The 22,491-nt window shown below is 39.7% G+C and overlaps 1 protein-coding gene across 6 annotated transcripts in view; it reads left to right on the top strand.

The window, feature by feature from the left end:
• The window catches only part of ptprk (protein tyrosine phosphatase receptor type K), a 656,369-nt gene that overhangs the window by 551,577 nt on the left and 82,301 nt on the right, over window positions 1-22,491 (top strand). For 3 of the 6 annotated variants that reach the window (XM_059981527.1, XM_059981531.1, XM_059981532.1), the window contains 2 exons: window positions 15,409-15,547; window positions 21,241-21,270. In XM_059981527.1, coding sequence (XP_059837510.1) covers window positions 15,409-15,547; window positions 21,241-21,270 — 169 coding nt within the window. The remainder of the gene's footprint in view (window positions 1-15,408; window positions 15,548-21,240; window positions 21,271-22,491) is intronic. The other 3 variants (XM_059981528.1, XM_059981530.1, XM_059981529.1) reach the window with 3 other exon arrangements.

Here is a 22,491-nt window from a genome sequence, read left to right as displayed (position 1 = left end):
TGCAATGTGTATCCTTGGATGTTAAACTCCCAATTTATGATCTTCTATCGACCATGATTCAGTGATGTCCACGTCGTACATAGAATCTGTAACTGTGCTACAAGTTCACCTGCCTTATTCCATGTACGGTGTACATTCAAATATAACACCTTCAGTCCTGTATTCATCACTCTCTTTGACTTGGAACCTCTGTTACACTTAAACTCATCCCACTGACTACAATTTTGCCCTATCATTTGCCTGTTTTTCCTCACTGTCTCATTACACATTGCCTTTACTTTCACGCCAACAGCCCTCTCACTCAGGTTCCCATTCTCCTGTCAAATTAGTTTAAGCCCTCCCCAACAGTTCTAGCAAACCTGCCCACCTGGATATTGGTTCCTATGGCTTCAGGTGTAACCTGTCTTTTTTGGACGGGTCATGCCTTCTCCAGAAGAGATCCCAATGATCCAGAAATCTGAAACCCCACCTTCTGCGCCAATTCCTCAGCCACACACTCATCATCCTATTCTTACCCTCACCAGCACATTTCACGGGCAGCAATCCAGGATTACTACCTTGGAGGTCCCACTTTTCGTCTTCCTGCCTAACTCCTTATATTCTGGTTCCAGTTCCAGCTCCCTTTTCCTACCTATGATATTGGTACTAATATGGACCGTGACTTCCGGCTGTTCAACCTGCCCCTTTAGAATGCTGTAGACTTGATGCAAGGCATCGCTAACCTTGGCACTGGGGAGCCAACATACCATCCAGGTTCTCTTTCATGCCCACAAAATCGGTTTTCTGTTCCTCCAATTGCAGAATCCTCTGCCACTGCTGCACTTCTCTGCTCCACCCTTCCCTCTGAGCCACAGAGCTGGACTCAGTGCCAGAGACCTGGTTGCTGCGGATTCCTCCTGGAAGGTGATCCCCCCCCCCCCCCCCCCCAACAGTATCCAAAGCGAGCTCTTATTGTTGAGTAAAATCACCACAGGGGTACTCTGCACTGATTGCCTATTCCCTTTGCCTTTCCTTACAGTCACCCAGGTACTTATTTCCTGCAATCTAGGGGTGACTACATCACTGCAGCTCCTATACATCCACTTGAGTATTGTGAACAGTTCTGGGCTGTTCATCTAAGCAAGGATGTGCTGGCATTTGAAAGGGTTCAGAGGAGCTTCACCAGGATGATTCCAGGAATGAAAGGGTTATCGTACAAGGAACATTTGATAACCCTGAGTCTTTACTTGCTGGAATTTGGAAGGATGGGGGGGGGGGTGGATCTCATTGAAACCTTTTGAATGTTGGGGTCGATGTGGAAAGTCGTTTCCCATGGTAGGAGAATCTATGGCAACAGGACAAAGCCTCAGGATGAAGGGGCATCCATTTAAAATTTCTTTAGCTAGAGGTGGTGAATAGATGGAATATTACCACAGGCAGCTGTGGAGGCCGGGTTGTTGGGTGTACTTAAGGCAGAGCTTCATGGGTTCTTGATTGGACATGGCATCAAGTGTTATGGGGAGAAGGCCAGGGAGTGGGGCTGAGGAGGGAGTCAAAAAGGATCAGCCATGATTGATGGGCCAAATGGCCTAATTCTACTCCTTTGTTTTATGGTCTTCTCGTTTTCATAAGTGAGGGTACTCAAGTTCAGGTTTGTTGTCATCTGGCTGTACATTTTTTCAGTGTAAAACAGACAAGGCAACATTCCTCCGGACCACAGTGCACCCACAAAACGTATATCACGCACAGCTCATGAAGCAAAATAATATAATAAGTAAGTTAATAAAATATAATTGAGAATGTATGTCGTGTGCAGCACAGGTAAACAGTACAGTAAGCAGCTCACCATGCTGTTGACGAGATGTCAGTGGTGGCAAGGTACTCATTAGTCTCACAGCCTGAGGGAAGATGCTGGAAACAGGAGCAACAAGCAATCTGCTGGCGGAATGTGGAGTTTTAAGTATCATCTGTTGGTGGTGGTGATGGTGGGGGGAGGAATTGTAAATGTTTCAGGTAAATTCCCTGAATCAGGACTGTGAGAGAACAGGGAAGAGAGGGAGCGCGGTGGGTGAAACAGAGGCCAGTAGGTGATTGGTGGACCAAGGAGGGGTGAAGGGCAGCAGGCTGGTGAGGAGAGAACGGTTCAATGTTGGGCTTGCCTCTGAATAATGGCAGGTTTGTAGCACACAGACAGTACTTCCGTGGAATTGCCAGGTTTGTTTAATAATAGGTTGCTTAATACTGTCTTTAATGCAAGATCCTGATTAGCCCTGCAAGCTCTTTTGAAGATTTATTTAAAATTGTGGAATTCAACAACATCTTAAAATAATATTTTGGCCAAAAATTTGTACAGGTCAAGGTCAAACCAGTCATAAAGATCTGTAGGGTCATCTTTGCAATAAGAGTCAAGCAAGAAACAAAAGGAATTGATGCAAGCTGCAACCATGATGAAAAATTGCATCTCTTTCATTAAATTTGCGGATGAATAAAAGCCACTTGGGGTCTGGAGTGGATAGCAATATACAAAAAAAAAACCGTTTTCTTCATTGTTAGGTATGAAAATACTGTCAGTATTCACAGTGATGAAAAAGGCAAACTGCGTGGCTGCCTTGAAGGGAGGCTGAAATGAATACAAGTGGGGAGAGGTCAATTGATGCTGGAGGGAAAACTTTACTGAACTGCGCAGCATCTGATAATGATTTCCTTTTCTTTTTCCCATTGGAATTAGGTGACTGAATGGAAAGTTTCAATGAATTTCTTTTCAGTTGCTCGTTGAGACGTGTTGCTGCAATTCGAATGGAACTCCAATCACAGTCAATTTTTTTTAAATACATCTCTATTATAATAAATGGGTAATAAATTGATACGGAAAGATCAACAGGGAAACTATTTATGCTTGCAAAGAAACCAATATAGATTTAAAGCTAATTGCTTATGCTTTGCAATTATTTCTGCACCTTCGAGCATTTTCATTGCACCAAGGATATACCGTCCCTGTCCAAATCGTTGGCAAATAAATCTTATCACCCTTCACTGCACGAAAAAAAAGTTGAGTAATGGGTCCAAAAATTTTTTGAACTGTAACAAATGTAATTTCCCTCCCTCTGTTTTGTTTTAATTTGGTTTATAGGTAACTATAGTTACCTTAAAAATTAAACCTGTGAGCTGGATTAAAATCTGCTCCTTTTGTGCTGTTACTCACTGGCTTTGTGGGCCACTGAGCTGAAGGCTTTCTAAGCATACATTGTGCAGAGTGTAATCATAGCACAGCCTGGGTCATCCTTTAAAGGTTGTAAATGGAACTATTGTATTCTATGCTTTATGTAAGGCATTATGAACTTGTATGAGGGATATCAGCTTACTTGCTCAGCAACAGAAAAGAGCCTGCACTTTTATCACAGAACTTGATTTCATAAGTGCAGGAACCTATTGATTGTGCCCATGTGTATGAACCTGTAAGACTGGTGCAGGTTAGACTGCAGTGTTGCAGTGCTACTCTTGAAAAACTTCACTACATTTTATTTAGCTGCTGCATCCTGCAAAGGACAATTTTCAAACATAAATGTGGGGGAAAATTTAGTTAATTGCCATCGACCACAGGCTTTTCTGCAAACCAATCTATTCATGATAAATCAGGCCTGTGCAGGGGACTTTTTAAAAAAAAATCAGCTGCTTATATAAATCAGCATTTAATAGTGCAGCAAAATAAAGCTTTGACTTGATTGGCTTGAGCCTAACTTGAGATCATTAAATGTGACAGCATTTCTCCCTAACTTAATTTACCGCACAACAAACAGAAATCTTTCAGGGCATAGCTGAGTGTTAATGAACCCAAATTGTATTAATTCATTCTATGCTATGTAGCCGCATTCACTGTATTTAATCCTCTTGTTTCCCTTTGTGACACTGGTGGTGTCTCTTCTGTTTTCCAAGCTTGGGGGTTGGGGGGGAATACAAGTCAGTTGGATGGCTGTTAGCTTTCGTAGCTATCCTGGAATTGGAGGTGATCCAGCATCTATTTTGACTGGTTACTCTGGGCTAAAATGTACTGTTACAAATATTTATCCACTTCTGAGCAGATTAAAATAAGCCAACCCTTTTCTGCCCAAAGGAAGAATGACAAAACTTGTGCTGCACATCACTGAAATATTGAAGGACCTTTGTATTTGACAATGTGCAGAGCACCTGATGTATAATGTTCTGTCCACTTCCCCACTCTCCACCATAACTTCATGCAGCCATAGGACGAAGTTCCAGATGAAAAGCCCTCACCCCAATCAAATGCCACTTATAGAAATAGCTGAGCTGCCAATGGCATGACCAATAGATAAACAGAAAAATGTCGAGCCCTCACAACAGGAATCTAAACAGGCTGAATCAAATCCTGTTCCAACTTTACTTTCCTTTTCCAATTGAAACAATTTTTTCAAATCTTTGCAAGTTGGGACTGTATGAGACAGCAAGATGTGAACAGTAAGAAATACATGTCCTATGTTATCCTTTAGAAGTATGTAAAGTTATCTTGTTTTGACCTCAGCAGCGTTTAGATATTTCTATCAGCAGTTTTTCCTGAGAGGAGAATGTTTTTTTTAATTGTCAATGGAGTTTACCTCACTTCCAATTGGCACTTGTGAAGAAAAATGGATGTTAAAATTGGTTCAAACACGAGGAAATCTGCAGATGCTGGAAATCAAACAACACACACAAAATGCTGGTGGAGCACAGCAGGCCAGGCAGCATCTATAGGGAGAAGCACTGTCGACGTTTCGGGCCGAGACCTTTCATCAGGACTAACTGAAAGGAGAGATAATAAGAGATTTGAAAGTAGTGGGGGGGACGGGGAAATGCAAAATGATAGGAGAAGACCGGAGGGGGTGGGAAGAAGCTAAGAGCTGGAAATGCTTGGTAGTGGGATCCCATTGGAGGTGGCGGAAGTTGTGGAGAATTATACGTTGGACCTGGAGGCTGGTGGGGTGGTAGGTGAGGACAAGGGGAACCCTATCCCAAGTGGGGTGGTGGGTGGATGGGGTGAGGGCAGATGTACGGGAAATGGGAGAGATGTGTCTGAGAGCGTTAAAACTGATTGTCCATTTTGGAGCAGATGACTGAGTTTTTAGTCCAGAAAATACTGAATGTGAAATTACTCCACTGAATTTCACCAATAATAATCATTAGTCAAACTGATCTAGCTCAATGGAATCAGATGGCAGGAGCATCTTGCCATAGCCAATGCTCTAACATGAGCTCCAGTGACCTGCTTGTCATTTGATATCCAATTGCATTGCAGGGAAAAAAGGGTAGATAGAGAAAAAAATATAAATTCAGCATAAAAGGAAAGTGAATGTCAAAATAGACATGTTGCTGTGAATCATAATGGATCATGTTATAAAAACTAACAGATTCACTAGTATCTTTTAAGGAAAGTTCTTTCCCAATATGTCATTCCACTTTAATGATGATGGAATCTTAATGATGATGAAATGCCAGCTTTCAAAGCACTGCTCCAAAGTTCATCAGTGCTGAATTAGTACCAAAGTTAGCATTTGCAAAAATAACAAATATTTTCCCTGTTGGGTTGTGATATAAGAGGCCAGATTTTCAGTGTGGGTAGCTGCTGTGTCAATTGATTCTTCTGGAAAAGAACTGTATGGACATCCGTTGAGATGTAGGTGTCAGCTTTGAGGATTGTCAAATAGCACGGTTTATTTCTTGAGGTTAAAGGAGAATAAGCCTTTCCCATGAAATAGGAAAGCACATAATGATTGGAGGGAGACCGAGTGCCTATTAAGATAATCTTAGATTAGTCTAGTGTAGGAGGAGGAGGATATAGTAGATGGGCCACATTGCTGCTTTTATTCCAAACTCTTTGGAGCTCCTTTTGTACTTGCATTAAGTTTTCCCATTTGTATATTTTCCAGCTGTGCTTTGTGTCTGTTTGCTTTGTATCTTTGTTCTTTGCTTTTCTGTCCGGTGCCTTGTTCCAGAAGTACAGCCATGAGCTGTATCTGCCTCATTTGAAACTCGGCCTTCTTCTCCAAGATCATAGAAATTACTTTGTACTATAATACACTCTGAGAAACAATGAACGTTTGCCTGATAGTTATCCCTGTCAGCAATCGCCTTGCACCCAAAGCAGGGTCATAGAATCCTTGCAGCTTTAAACATAATTCCACGCGAATGATTATACTTCCAGAAGAGTAAAACTGCTTGCAGTTAAAATGCTTGGATTGTTTTAAAATGCATCTTTGGAACTTACAATCGTTGCACTTTGCTGTTTTGCACAAGCCTTGAGGAGCTATTAAAAAGCTATTTAAGAGTGAGAAAATAGATATCCCACTAAACTTAAATGGTATTGGCAGTACATAGCCCCTGGTTTGCCTGATAAAGTTAGGCCAACATTCAAAAGGTCTCTTAGAGTAGAAGAGGATATATTCTTTTTGTATTTTGGAACAGATACTTTTATAATTTGTCAGAATTACAATGCGACGAGTTCTTTGTACACCAGTAGAAGCTCTCCTGCCTGTGCATTAGAGAAGGACATCTGGCAGTGGCACAGATATGTTACTGTTGAATCCTTGTGATAAAATTTGATCATTTTAAAATTTACACATGGTACCCCTTCCACGAAGCTGTCAATCAAGTGAGTGGAATTGAAGTCTAATTCCATGTTTACATTCCAATCATTGGTATCTTACTCATGTGCCAAATTCAAAGGTTAACATTTTGAGCACAATTTCAAACAAGCCTACACAACATAATTTAGTTTAATCAAAGTGGTTGCGTCAGTGGACACAGGAAGAAACAGAATTCAGTGCCTGACAGTCACTGAGGGCAGCCATTTACAGCTTTGGCACAATCTTTGCTCTGCTCTTGTCACCAAACAACGTTCTGTTGTTTTATATAGCTGGCTAACATGCCTTGAGAAACAAAATATTAACAGTGATTTATTTTAGTAAACAAAACTAATTTTATTCATGATTAAACTGGAAAGGAATTTCTCCATGTCCCTTTGATGAAAGGATAAAGACTCTAATACATAGAATTCATGAAGATGTAATTTCAATCAATGAGACATTATAATCTGGTAATAAATGCTTCTAATGATAACTGCAGAGCAATCAGTGTGCTTTTCTCAGTCAGTGAAAACTTGTTTTTATGGCATCATTGAAAAGAAATAGGACAAAGCTCCAGCTAAGCAACTTGTAGCCTGAGGCTTTGCTTCAACAGTGTATTAACATGTTCTCTAAAATGTATTTTGTGCCTTGGAGTTTAACATGCAACTTGCAATGCTGTATTAGGTGAATATTGTTGGTGATTTTCTTCAGAGCTGGGTTCTATTGGAGACTTCGAATAATAAAATTCACCAACACCATAAGAGAATTAAAGAGGGTGAAATATCTTTAACCTGTGAAATTCCAAAGACAGCACAGTAAAATTCTCTCTTCTAATTGCTAGAACATTTTTGGGGGTTAGCACATTTTACAAATAATTTCAGCAACTGACATCAGCCAGTTTTTATGAATTTGAACTGTGGACTGAATCTAAAATGCAGCTTTGAACCAGGGGTTCCTAAAAACTGTGAACCACAGTTAATTTGAAGACAAGATGATACTGATTAAATTCATTATTTGGGTGTCATGTGGCTGTGAAGAGGGAGGTATGTGAAGGTTCAAAGGGAATATTGTAAATATGGAATTGTCCTTTGACCTTTAGCATATAAAATGTCATGTAATGTTGGGTCACGCAGGTCTTTTTCCTCTGAAAGAGATCTCAATATGCTGCCTGCTGTGTCTCATTTTGTCGAATAAAGAAACGGCTTCATACGTATCAGCACTTCTTGCCGGTGATTTTGTGCACACAACATTAGATGTGTTTGTCGATATGTTCATGATGAAAAGAAAATGTTTACTCCAATCAAAAGGAAATATACTTTAGTTATCAGAAATCTGAAAGCAAAACTGTGAAGATGAAGTCCCTTGTAAGGTCAAGCAGATCTGCAGAGGGGAAAATAGTTTTTTTTAAATCAACTTTTCAACTTTTAATTTACTTTAGATTTAACATTAAAAGATAGTTTAGTGCTGGTTGTATTCAGATTTGTCTTTCATTTTAAGTCAGGGGTGATTGATTACCCATTCTGATTCCCATTGTTATAAGTTGTAATCCCTTATTGAAGAAAGTTTCAAATATAATTTTCGAGTTCTCTTCCTCTGAATAATGGTTTGTTCTGCATTAATTGAAACACGTCCTTATAGATGTGTGAAGCAGAACACAAAACAGTGTGAGGAGAGGTTTGGCTGCCCTCTGCAGGAATATTATCAGTAGAATTTACAGCAGTTGAACAAATCGGTTCTTTTTCTGGCGAATTATGATAAAGATAAAATCATTCGCATTGAAGGTTTTTTTTATATTTTGTGTTTGGAGCTTTGTAATCTGGAGAAATAAGAACCGGAGTGAACATTTAGGCCTGTTCTGTCGTTTAGTGAAATCAGAGTTGATCTGTGGCCAAACCCATAAACTTGTTACATGTCTCTAACGTATTTGTTTACGACAAATAACCTGACCACATAAATATTGCAGCTAAAAAGAGCAGGTTAAAAGCCTGGGTTTGCTGTGTCAAGTGTTTTGCCTTCCGACTTCCTCCCTTTGAAATCTGAAGACTGAATACAGTATTAATGGTAAGATTCTTGGCAGTGTGGAGGATCAGAGAGATCTTGGGGACTGTGTCCATAGGATACTCAAAGCTGAGCCGTGAAGTAGTGTTACAGCTATATAAGACCTTGGTCAGATGCCACTTGGAGCACTGTGTTCAGTTCTGGTCACCTCACTACGGGAAGAATGTGGATACTATAGAGAGAGTGCAGAGGAAATTTACAAGGATGTTGTCTGGATTGGAGAGCATGCCTTATAGATTGTGTGAACTTGGCCTTTTCTCCTTGGAACAACAAAGGATATGCAGTGTCCTGATAGAGGTGTACAAGATGATCAGGGGCATTGATCATGTGGATAGTCAGATGCTTTTCCTCAGGGTTGAAATGGCTAACACAAGGGGGCATAGTTTTAAGGTGCTTGGAAGTACGTGCGGGGGGATGTCAGGGGTAAGATTTTCACATACAGAATGATGGGTGCATGGACTGCACTTTTGGCAACTATGGTGGAAGCGGATACAATAGGGTCTTTTAAGAGACTCTTAGATAGCTACATGGAGCTTAGAAAAATAGAGGGCTATGTGGTAAGGCAATTCTAGGAGGTTTCTAGAGTAGGTTACATGGTCGATGCAACATTGTGGGCCGAAGGGCCTGTGATGTGCTGTAGATCTCTGTGATTCTATATTTAACAATTATTGCACTGTTGTTGCAGTGTCTACGTGCTTCCAAAGTAAGATACAGATACTACACTAAGCAAAGCTGCTTTGTCAACATGTCCCCAATTCACTCAGAAGTACAAGAGTGAAGATGGACAGCAATTGCTGCAGTTCTACACTGCAGTCATTGAGTCTGTCCTGTGCACCTCCATCACTGTGTGGTTTGGAGCCGCCACCAAGCAGGATAGAACCAGACTACAGCGCACAGTGAGGACTGCCGAGCGCATCATTGGAGCCTCCCTGCCCTCTATTGTGGACCTGTACTCTTCCAGGTTGAAGAAGAGGGCGGGGAACATCATAAAGGACTCCTTCCATCCTGCGCACGGACTGTTTGAACTGCTTCCGTCTGGTAGGCACTTCAGATCCCTCCAGACTAAGACTAATAGGCACTGGAGAAGTTTTTTCCCTACTGCGGTCACTTTGCTGAACAGTTAACTGTCGGCTAACTATTACTTGGATTGCACTACTTGTATGTATAATCTATATTTTCATTTATATTTATCATCTGTTATGAGCAGAGAGACAGCATCTGCTGGAAGTAAATTCCTTGTATGTGTATAGGTACTTGGCGATTAAAGTCTGATTCTGATACATCATCAGCCTGCAAGTGAAGAAGTCTGAAATGAAAATAGAAAATGCTGGAAATGCTCAAACAATGAGGCAGTATCTGTGGAGAGCAAATCAACTTCTAATTTGCATCATTGTAACTGAGGAAGATTTAAGAACAAATGCAGACCATCTTTATTAACATCATGGCTGAACTTCTACCTCAGCTCTATTTTCCTGTACTCCCTCCCCAATGCTGGTTTATACCCCTAAAGTTCAGAAATCTGCTGTTTTGAATGAAGTCAGCTTACTGCTCCTCCTTGTTGCAGAATTCCAAAGGCCGGCCAAACTCTGCAGCAAGGAATTTTTCATCTCAGTTATAAAAGGCCAGATCCTAATTCTGAATCTGCAACACATGTTCTGATCAGAAGTCATTACCTGTTGAAACAGAGCTCTTAAGAGCTTTGGAAGTTTCAATGAGATGATGTAATTTTATAAGCTGTTTAAAAATAAAAATACGGACTTGATTTAGTCAATCTCACTACTACGTAACACAAATCTGCCATCCCAGGAAACAGTCTATTGAGTTTCTGTTGAATTCTAACAGAATTCTAAAGTAAGTACATACTTTCTTCAATTAGAGACCAAAACTGGATTCCTCAGCTGCTGCATCTCGCCGAAGCCTTGCATAATCATGGAAAGATAGTTTTTACTCATCCTTCATTATAAACTAACATTATTTCTCTCTTTTATTGCTTTCTGCACCTGCTTGATTGCTTTCCGTGATTTGTGTACAAGGACAGCTAAGTCCTTTCAACATCAACTTGACTCAGGCTCTCATGATTTGAAAATACTCCAGAGTGATAGCCTCACTTTTACATTCCATCTGCCATGCTTTCTTCCATTCACTTAATTTGTCTACTCCTTGAAACATTTTTTATATACTCCTGCATACACAGTTTTATATAATCCACTAATTGGAAATATGACATTTAGCCCCCTCAGAAAGACTGTTGATACTGATTGTGAATAACGGCCTGATGCTCAATCCTCCGATCCTTGTTGTGCCCCACTAGTCACAACCTGTCAACTTGTGAGTGACCTGTTTGTTCGCACTCATTGCTGTCTGTCTCTAACTAATTTTCAATCCATGCCCAATATCATGTCTCTAACCGTGTTGTCCAAATTCTTTTGGGGTTCCTTATCAAAAGCCTTCTGAGCATTGGGGTAAGTATACCACATTTAGGAGACATTGGGATAGGCACATGGATGAAAGGAAGATGGGGGGGGGTATGGACATGGTGCTGGTAGGAGGAAATAGTGTTTGGGTGTTTTTGAGTTGCTTTTTAGCTGTTTCAGCACAACATAGTGGGCCAAATGTTCTGTTCCTGTGCTATACTGTTCTGTGCTCTATCTACAGGTTGCCCATTACCTACTTCTGCCCTCAAAGAATTCCAATAAATCAATCAAACTTTTCCTTTTATAGATTCTATTATCTTGTTACTTATCCAGATGAAGGGATTTAACTTGCTCCACTGATGCTGCCAGATCTGTTGAATTTCTCCATGTTGTTTACTGTTTCTGCATCCCTTTCTATGGTTTCCACTCTGACGTTTTCCTGACTAACAGTGTTAGGCTGATTAGGTAGTTTTATTTCTCTTTCTCCCACTTAAATAGTGGGTTAAGATTTGCTACCCTCCAATTTGCTGGGAACATTCCAGAATCGATAGAATTTTGCTAGATGATAACCCACCTCTTTTGAAACTCTAGAAAGTCGAATAGAATCGGAATCACTTTATTGCCAGTATGTGAAACATACCAGAATTGATTGTGGTTCGGTGCCAAGCTTAAAACACAGGACAATACCACAACAGACAACACAATAGCAACCAATAGTTTACAAGGCAATAGTGCAAACAGCCATGAGCCAAACAGTTTCATCCACAAAAGTCAACAATCAAACTTAAGTAAATGGGAACTTATGAACAAATTAGGTCACTATCAACAGAACAAGGAGAGCAGTAAAGATCATTTAACAGGTGTTGTGCAGGAACAATTAGGGTGTATGAGAAGCTGGATAACTACAGGAAAGATGCCTCAACCAGTGTTGCTTGGCATTGAGTCTCATCATTTTCTCTGGTACCACTTGTTTTTAGTAAGTACGAATTCCCTTCAGTTCCACATTCTTGTTGGACTCAGTGAGCAAAAGTTAATGAAAAGCAATTAGAAATTTCACATTGTTCACTCACAAAAGCTAATTATAATTAAAATAGCTGCTTTCCAAATTCCGGCATTTCTAGCAGTTTTTCTGTTGCCTTCTTTGAGGGCAAGTATTTTTCCTTGCCATCCCTGTATCATTGCGTTTCTTTGTCCCTGGGTCAGAACCACTGAGTGGCAGTTGGAACACCATCATGCAGACTACAACAGTTTAGGGTAACTCACCAGCATCTCTGAAAAGAGAATTAAGATTGGGCAATAAACACTGCCCTTTTCTGTAGTACTGCAAACCATGAATTCATTTTCTAAAAGACTTTGATGCGAGCAGAAAAGGTAATGAAAAACAAATTGGTAATTTCACATTGTTCACGCACAAGAACTATTGTAATTAAAATAGCTCCTTTCCAAATGATGCCGGTTGCCTCTCCAAAGGGTTACTTGCCTATTGAAGATGCAATGCCCCTTAGCTGATTAAAATGGCAATTTAGTTTTAGAGGCACAATTTATTTCACAAGTTTAATATACAAGAGTAGATACACCAAGCAGTACAAATTTTTGCTTTGTTGGGTGATTTGTAGTCTATATTCCAGTCTGCAAAGTTTTCACAGTTACATTCGAGATGTAATGAAAAATTGTGTGATAGACGGAGAATTTACATAGAAACATGGAAAACCTACAGCACAGTACAGGCCCTTCGGCCCACAAGGTTGTGCCGAGCATGTCCCTACCCTAGAAATTACCAGGCTTACCTATAGCCCTCTATTTTTCTAAGCTCCATGTACCTTTACAAAAGTGTCTTAAAAGACCCTATCTTATCCACCTTTGCTGGCAGCCTATTCCACACACTCACCACTCTCTGAGTAAAAAACTTACCCCTGACATCTCCTCTGTACCTACTCCCCAGCACCTTAAACCTGTGTCCTCTTGGGGAACCATTTCAGCCCTGGGAAAATGCCTCTGACTATCCACACGATCAATGCCTCTCAACATCTATCAGGTCACCTCTCATCCTCCTTCACTCCAAGGAGAAAAGGCCGAGTTCACTCAACCTATCCTCATAAGACATGCTCCCCAATCCAGGCAACATCCTTGAAAATCTCCTTTCTATGGCTTCCACATCCTTCCTGTAGTGAGGCGACCAGAACTGAGCACAGTACTCCAAGTGGGATCTGACCAGGGTACAATTTAGGATACAAGTTGAAATGTCACAGAGGTAAAGAAATAGTAAGTCAACTTCTCTGGTTTTAAATTGAATGTGAACAAATTGATTTGACAACTTTTCTATGACAGCAATAACAATTTCTCTGTAAATATCAGAGTAATTAATACTATGCTGCTCAAAAAATGATATTGAATTATTGTAAGCATAATGCCCAATTAAATTTAATATTAATTAAATGTAGCTTTCAATTACATTTTCTTGTACACTGTAAATTACATTTCCTTTCTAATTCTGTATACCCTTTGTTTCATTGTGTACTCTGTGGTAATGATTAAATAGCAACATTTTCCTGATTCATTAAATACTAACGAGTGATAGAGGTGATTAATGAGCACAGGTTACTTCAATTTTAAATGAATGTTATTGTTAATACTATTGGTAAAGCAAAGAGTGTTTGAAATAAGACCACATCTTTCACTCAGATGTGTCTCTAATAGACTGAATGTGTATCCTGAATGTTACAGGATGAAATGTATCAGTCCCACAAGGTCATCACCACCATCATCATCATCATGTGCCATGTTGTATGATGTGGCCAGTCATGGTCTATCCGTGACCATGATTGTTCTTGACAAATTTTTCTAAAGAAATGGTTTGCAATTGCCTTCTTCTGGGCAGTGCCTTTACAAGACAGGTTATCCCAGCCATTATCTATACTTTTCAGAGATTGTCTGCCTGGCATAAGTCATTTCATAACTAGGACTTGTGATATCCACCAGCTGCTGATATGACCACCCGCCACCTGCACCCGTGGCGTCACTTAGCCCTGATCGGGAGTGGGAGGGCTAAGCAGGTGCTACACCTTGCCCAAGGCTGACCGACAGGTTAGCGGAGGGAGGGAGCATCTTGCACCTCCTTTGGTAGAAATGTATCTCCACCCTTTTTTAAAACAAATCTGCAAGTAATAGTGACATGATAGTTCATTTTGACAATGGTGTAATTGAACTGCAGTCCAATAATTATTCTGAATAATATAGAAAATGCTTGAGAACACAAATGATTGATCAATTTCATCAATATCTTAGGCTTGGAATAAAACTTCATCCAGGTGATGAGCAAAATGTATTTGATACCTGTCTTTATAAATATGACATGTCATTGTCTTATTAGAGTCACAGAAAGTTACAGCACAGAACCAAGCTCTTCAGCCCATCTAGTCTATGCTAGACCATTTAAGCTGTCTGCTCCCATCAGCTTACACCAGGACCACAGGCCCTCTTACCCCTACCATCCATGTACCTATCCAAACTTCCCTTCAACTTTAGAATCAAGCTTGCATGCACCACTTGTGCTGGCAGCTGATTCCACACTCTCACAACCCTCTGAGTGAAGATGTTTCCCCTCATGTTCCCCGTAATCTTTTCAAGTTTCACCCTTAACCATTGACTTCTGGTTGTGGTCCCACCCAATCAACTTCAGTGGAAAAAGCCTGCTTGCATTTACCTTATCTATATCCCTCGTAATTTTGTACGTCCCTATCAAATTTCCTCTCATTCTTCTACTTTCCAAGGAATACACTCCTAACCTTTTCAATCTTCCCTTATAACTCAGTTTCTTCCACCCCAGTAACATCCCTGCAAATTTTCTCTGTACTCTTTCAACTTCATTTACATCTTTCCTGTAGGTAGGTGACCGAAACTACTCACAATACTCTAAATTGGGCCTCACCAACATTTTGCGCAACTTCAACATACATCTTATCTCCTGTACTTAATACATTGATTTATGAAGGTCAGTGTGCCCAAAGCTTTCTTTACAGCCCTCGCTAACTGTGACACCAGCTTCAACAAATTATTCCCAAGTCTGAAAGTGAGCTATGTAAATTATCTTCAATATGATATGACCTTTATTTTTTGGCAATTGCATTATTTTTAACAATGTTTATATTTTTGCTACTTGTGTTCTTCACCTGTCTTACACTAAATCTAGAATTCAACATGGTGAAATCATCACATGTTATGGGATAAACTGTTTTGTGAATTGTACCTGGATTTTTGAAGTGTATTTACAAAGTGGCATGAAATATAATTTCCTTGCCAGCAATAATTACATGCTTTCATGCAAGTTCTTCTTCTTAATTTAGCAGCCACAACTGAAGAACCTGAGGTGGTCCCTGATCCCGGCAAGCAAAGTGATCGGGTGGTGAAAATAGCTGGAATCAGTGCCGGAATTCTAGTTTTCATCCTGCTCCTCCTCGTTGTGGTAATGATCGTTAAGAGAAGGTACAAAATTGCTAGAATTTTTCAAATGTCGGCAACTGTTGGTTGACTCATAACTCAATAACTATCAGGCGATTATAAGGCATTAAAAATAATCGTAGGGGTATTTGTGCACTTTGAAAAAGCTTGTTTTATAAAATTTTGAACTATTTGGCAGTGCAAATTCACAATTTAACACAAACAGTAAGAACAAATGAGCTAATGTTGCCTAACTACTTATTTTAGAAGGATCTGACTAAGGCTCAATTGACAAGTGACCAGAGATGTCCTCTCGGCCAGTTCTTGAGATCTAAATCATAAAAGAAATGCATTTGGTAAAACTTCTGGTCCCAACTTACATTTCACCCCATTTCACACTTGGGCTTGGCTTGCTTTGCACCCCACAAGGGCTTGATTTCATACCGCTGGAGTGATGCCCTGCCTGGAGATACGTGAGTGCGTGTGTGTGCGTCTCGGTGTGAGTGTGGATACATGATGTGTGACTTTCCCACTATTCATTGCAGTTGAATTTCTAATATGCCTTTACTATAGGTACAATCACCCATCAAGGGTGCTTAGTTGGAAAATTCTAGACACTTCCACAAAATCTGAAAGTGAAGCAAAACTATCAAGTGACGCTCCTTTATATCCTTGTTCTTTCATGATGTCCCAAAGCTTAGTACTGAGGTACTTTTCAAGTGTAGTCACTGTGGTAATGCAGAGTTCCAGATAAACCAAGTAATAACTTTGTGATTTGTTCTGAAATTAAATAACAAAGGTTGAACAGTTAGGGGTAATGAATTGACTCATCAGTGGATAATGTCTGTGAAAGAAGAGGCCCTATTAGAAGGATAGTGGAAGAGTAATGTATGTAATATTAGACAGCAGGAGGAGAATGAGTACAAGCAGAGTATAGCTACAGTTAAAGGAGAAAGGACTAGTTTGGGCAAATGTTATTGTTAAATGGAGCGGATTACAAAGTACTGAGCAATATGATAATAACCGGGAGAAATGGAATTGAAGTAGACTTGAAAATGGAAGCACAGCAGGTCATGAAAAGGACTTAGAACTGTTTTAATATTACAGCTGAGTAGGAAAATAGGAAGATAACGTTGTTGTAAGTGTGAGCGAAGTCACTGGGTGACACTGAAACTAGTGGTATAGAGTAGCCATCATACTTGAGACATTCTTGGAAGAGAAGGCCTATCTGACCCAATATTACACGACATTTTTATAAGCCTAAGATCAAAAGTAACAATGTATCCACAGTGCTTCCTTTGAATTGCATATAATTTTCAAACACCCCCACCTTCACTCCAGACACCCAAAATGGATGTTAATCCCCTCTGACTCTGGGCCGATTTCATGCATACGAAGGGCTCTGAGGCCAACTGAATTGTTTCTTTGTTTGCAATCTGCCAGTCTGCAGCTTCAAGCACCCCTTTGTTCTGGATGCATTTGAAACTACAATCCACGTTCAGATCTGAAGACAGGTTACTGATGAAATTGGTATTTGCTCTATACCATACCTCCGTAACAACATGTCTTATTAAGCAGGTTGAATTTTTTAGAATTTGTTTTAATGTGTCCTGATAGAGCAGGTTTGAAGGCTAAAGTGTTGGACCATAGTCAAAACACCAGAGTCCTTGTGTGAAGTGTGATTTGGAGAAATGCACACCAAAGTTCCATTGTTAATTAACATCAAGTAGTTTGTAAATATAAGAAAATTCAAAAACTGCAATCTGCTTAATTGTTGGTGTCTTGGTGTGCCAAGGCCTGCAGATGTGCTCGATAATAGTTTCCAGTGGGACATTCAAGCTCTGCTTGTCACTCAGAGTGACATGCTTTCTTTCAAACAACAGCTGTAAGCAAAACTTCCCAGGGAATTTTCCGTTACCAGAAAGGTAGGCACTTTTGCAATTATACAAAAACTAAGAATCAGGAGCAGGCGCAGACCACAGGCTCTCTCGAAGGATGATCTAATCTCTGGCCTCCACTCCTCCCAATTGTCATTACCCTTGATTCCAGTGTTGTCCAAAAAAGCACTGATCTCAAACTTTGATACACTAACCATGCAGTCTTAAATGTACAGGCATTCATTCATCTCTTAGTTTTGTTATCATGGCCATCAACTTTGTTGCCTCTGTTCATTTTAGGAACAGGTTCCTCCTAAAACGTCAGTCTTCTCCCCAAAAAATGGCATTTTACAACATTGGTTTGAGTATTCCCGCTGGCAGGTGGCCACTTTGCCTCCTGATCTGCCCATTATACTGCTCTTGGCACACGTCACCTTCCATATTAGGTTCTCCAAATGGCCCAGGAGCAATGAGAAGCTTTAGGACAATTTGTTCTAAAATTCTTATTGCTATTTGGATCGGCAAAAGTTCATAATGCATAATAGTTAGTGAAAATTTCTTTGGTGGAGAAAGGAAAGTCTGAAACATTCATCTTTTTATATTGTTTGTTAAATTAGTTTCCATATGTCCTATTATTCCTGAGCAGCACCATTTTTCTTGATGTCGTTTACACTGGATGTCCTGAGAAGCTGTAATTTATGTGAAACGTCTCTAAACATTTAATAGAATATCTCACCTGTTTTGGGGTGTAACAAATTAAAGTCATCTCCCTGGTGTCCTTGAGAAAGCCCTGCTTAGCATTCCAGCTCCACACATCTTTGCCTGGACCATACCAAACCTTTGTTCTATACCTGTATCCTCTTAGGTATTTCCTGCCAACTCTTTGATTCTCTCTGGAGGGTCTCACCGGGAATGACCTTGAATGGCTTATGATTAATGTGCACATTCACGCTTCTCCCACAGCTGTAGAGGTGAAATGCCTCTGTTCCAAAGGTCAAAGCAAGAAGCCTTCCAGTCTGTGCTTGACATTTCTATCAGATCTGCTTGTGCACGCTGTCAACTGACTGTCTTGCGAGATTGTTGCTTCAGGGTCCTTTTAGGAGATGTCTGCCTATATTTTCAGCTCCTTTTAATCATCAAAGTATTGCAAGACAGGCTATGCTGTGACGTTCCATAATTTGTTGGTTATTGCTTGCGGGCAAGCAACCAGCACTGTTCTAGTTCTTCCTGGGCAGCAGTCTGAATGCCACTCATGGCTGTCTCAGATGGATACCAAACAGTTCCAAAATCAGAATCACAGAACAGCTACGCCACAGACAGATGTTGTTCTGTCCTTTCTAAGTCTTTGCTGGTTCTGTTGGAGAGGAATCGAGCTGGTCCAGTTCCACTGCAAATTCTTTACTTCTAGATACTTTCCCAACTCCATTTTGCACACTGCAATCGATGCTGTTTCCGTGACTACTTCCGGTAGTTCATTCCAGACCGCGAATACTTCCTGTGTGTGTGTGTGTGTGTAAAAATAAATCCGTTGAAGTTGATGGATCTTAGTTACAGACTGCTCCAGAGTGGGATTGAATTGTCACGTGTTCCCCTTAGTGTAGAGGGACTGAAACCATTTGGCATCAGTTATGTTCTGAGTCTGATCCAGTCTGTCAGCTGACCTAATCGATGGATTTTGGTGTACTGTTTGTGTCAATTATTGTCCAGTGTAAACTTTACCCTGCATGTAGGGTCATTATTTGTGTTGTTATTCATGTTGCATTCCACAGTGCCTGCAACAACTGGGAATCTAAGTGGCACATTCCCTTTTCTATATTTCATCTTGCATATTAACCTACCCTTGTTACTCCAGCATTGGTAGCTCTGTCTATTTTCTGACTGTTGTCCACAAATAACCTGCAGGTAATGTGAACTCTGTTAAGAATGTGTCCAATTCTGTTGATGTGCAAAGGACTGATGAAAGGTCAAATTTTCATTTCTGGGTAGTTTGCAAGGTGCTTGTAATGCATTCTCCAGCCTCTTGGTGAAGATTTTGTGGTTTGGTATAATTCTCTCTTCCTGTGATTATCTCAATAGGAGCTCTGATTAATATTCTGATATCAACGAAAAAAATCACAATCTTTATTCCAAAAGGAATTGGAAATTTCTCTTGCCATGTGACCATATTATCTTTACAAATATATGCTTCTATATTTTCAATGTTTCATCTTTATCAACATCTTCAAAGGTTCATTTGTTATCAAAGCATTTGTGCAATACACAACTCTGAGATTCTTCTTCTCCAGATAGCCAGGAAACGAAGAAAAACCATGAAAGTTAGTTCAGAGAGAAACAGCAAACCCACCTCCCTGCACAGAAAAAGAACAGCGACTTGATCATCAACCTTCCCCTGCACGAAACGCATCAAGTCCACTTCCCCATCCAAAAGCTAACAAAACTGCAACACCATCATCACCCCCCCCCCCCCCCCGCTCAAAACACAACAGGAATATCAGCTCCAAATCCCCCTCCCCTCACATGAAACGCAACGGGAGCATTGGCCTCCAAATCCCCCTACCCCTCCCACCCGCACAAAAGAGCAATGTGAAAGAATGGCTGAAAACACAGAATATCAAAACCGTAAGACTAGAAAAGTCCACAGTCCAAATTCGTAACACAGAACCTCGGTAGCACCGTCAGCATCATCGAAAGAGCTTGAATACAGAGGCCTGCCCTCTGGAAACAATGATTGGCCACTCAGGCTCCTTTTCCAACAGAGCGATTCCATCCACAATCAGAAGGCAGGATATCTTCTTTTAGAAATCTATGCAGATGATATCTGCCACATTCTCTTACTTTATTCACTCTTCAACTTCCTCATGAAATGAGGTTCCAAAAAGACCCTTGTCAACTTACATCTTTGTTCTCACTTACCTTCTCACTATGTTCAACAATTGACTCTATTTCCTCGAACTTGTGCTAAATTTGAGTATGTAAGAGCACATGCACACAGTCCTTCTGACTGTATTTAATTCACTCAGAAAATATTGATATACTACAAGTGTTTATAGACCAACAGATAACTTTAAACAGTGTTCTTAGTTCACGTTATAACAAGGTATCTTGGCAGGAAAACTAAACTGAGATTTTATTCCCTAAATGAGTAAATTGGTTAAGGCTATAGATAAACCCAATAGAAAATACAGATAGTAATCAAATTTCAAAGAGGCCAATTGGCATGTGTACATTTTTCATTCATTGTAATGAAAATAGTATTTAAATTCATCAATACTGTTAGCAGCTAATTAAGGACAAGAATAGTTGTTCATTTACACAATGTCATTTGAATCAAAATCATAAAAAAGGCTAATGAGTGATTCAAGTTAAATCACCAGATCACTGCTATCTGACTTGATCATCTGTAATCTATAGATGTACAGTAATGGATGTGGTTAACATAACTTTGTTTTGTTTGAGTAGCTGAAATGTTAATTATTGGATCTGATATTTCCATACAAAAAACCTGAATAGATGGAAGTTAATCTCTTCAAATACATATTGAAGAAAATTAGTAATTCTAACTTATGGTACAGTGCATGGAAGAAATGTGCAATCAACTTTAATTATTCACTTATTTTGTTCAATGAACCACATCTGGAGCATAATTGTTCACTGTCATTCCGTACGCATTATTTCTATTTTATTTGCTAGCACATGATTGCATGGAATGTAAGATTAATTTTTGCATGAAGAGTTTGCAGTAAAATGCTAACAGAAGGTAATCAGTATCTAAATCCAGCTAGCATTTGCTTTGTTGATTATAACTGATTCCACACTTTATTCACCAATAATTCTTTCTTCACTGTCTGATTTGCTTACCAGGAGGAGCTACTATTCTTATTCTTATTACCTGTAAGTAGACTATAGAAGCAAGTTATTATTATGAAGGTAAAGGGCGGTATTGGGTGCAAATGATAAGTTTTGACATAATCCTGTTATAACTTCAAAAACCCCAAAATACAAAGACCCCTTTTTTACATTGATTTTTTTTTAGTTTTAACTTAAAATCGAACATGGCAGAACACTTTAATAAATTCAACTGGAAATATCAGGGAATCAAGGGATATGGGATAGTTCAGGGAAGTGGCACTAAGATAGAAGATCAGCCATGATATTATTGAGCAGCAGAGCAGACACAAAGAGCTAACTGGCCCAGTTCTTCTATTTTTCATGTTCTTAGTAAAAAATTTGTGCTGATGTGAATAGAGACTATTAAATCAACTTTGAAGCTCAGCTTAAATTTTATTTTATTAATTTATTATCCAAAGCATCTGATATTTGTCAGATTTAATTCTCTGTACTGGAGCAAACACTTAAATAAATTTAGTCAATATAACTGTAATCAGCATTTTTTATGCACACAGAATTCTAAAAAAAGCCTCTTGCGTCTCACTACCTCAGCTGCCTTTGCACACTGAAGGAGTCAACAAGATCTCTAAGGACTGTTATGACTTGCTCTTTACTTACAATATGTACCCCCATTGCAGTGCTTATTTTGGAAAAAGCTGCACTGTAATGTCCTTGAGTATTAGAGGCAGTTTTCAGATTAATTAGAGAGACAATTTGACTCGTAAACCTGGTTATTCAAAGTGGCCAAAGATCTATGGAGATGCTATCTCTTCTAAATACCTAAAATTTAAAGATTAAAAAAAATTGGGGCTCAGGGCTGCTATCCTAAATAAAACTTTTCAAAAGGTGACCAGAGGTAAGAAGCCAAAAATAAAGATGCACTTAGGTACGATTATTTGCAAAATGAAATATTAATTGGTTGAATTCAGCAAAGCATGATTAGTTTCACAGTGTCATTACATCAAGTGATTTTCATCCCATCCCTCACCCTTGGAATGCTTGCACCACTGGCTTGTATATGTGCTTCAGTTTTTCCATTGAAACAAGTTTTGTTTTGATAAATAATGAGAACTGGCTGCAGCTTATTCAATCCTGAATAAATACTAAATTGCTTTTCTTTTATCATGGGAGAGGATGCATAGGAAGTGCTTGGCTGAAAATGTAGCAGTGCGCTTGAAAGATGGCACATGTTCTCTGGAATCCAACAGAGAGACTGTCAGAAGT

Source organism: Hypanus sabinus, chromosome 10, assembly GCF_030144855.1.
Source record: "Hypanus sabinus isolate sHypSab1 chromosome 10, sHypSab1.hap1, whole genome shotgun sequence".
Lineage (NCBI taxonomy): Eukaryota > Metazoa > Chordata > Chondrichthyes > Myliobatiformes > Dasyatidae > Hypanus > Hypanus sabinus.
The sequence above is the reverse complement of the archived record's forward strand: the minus strand, read 5'-3'. Positions and strand labels throughout refer to the sequence as shown.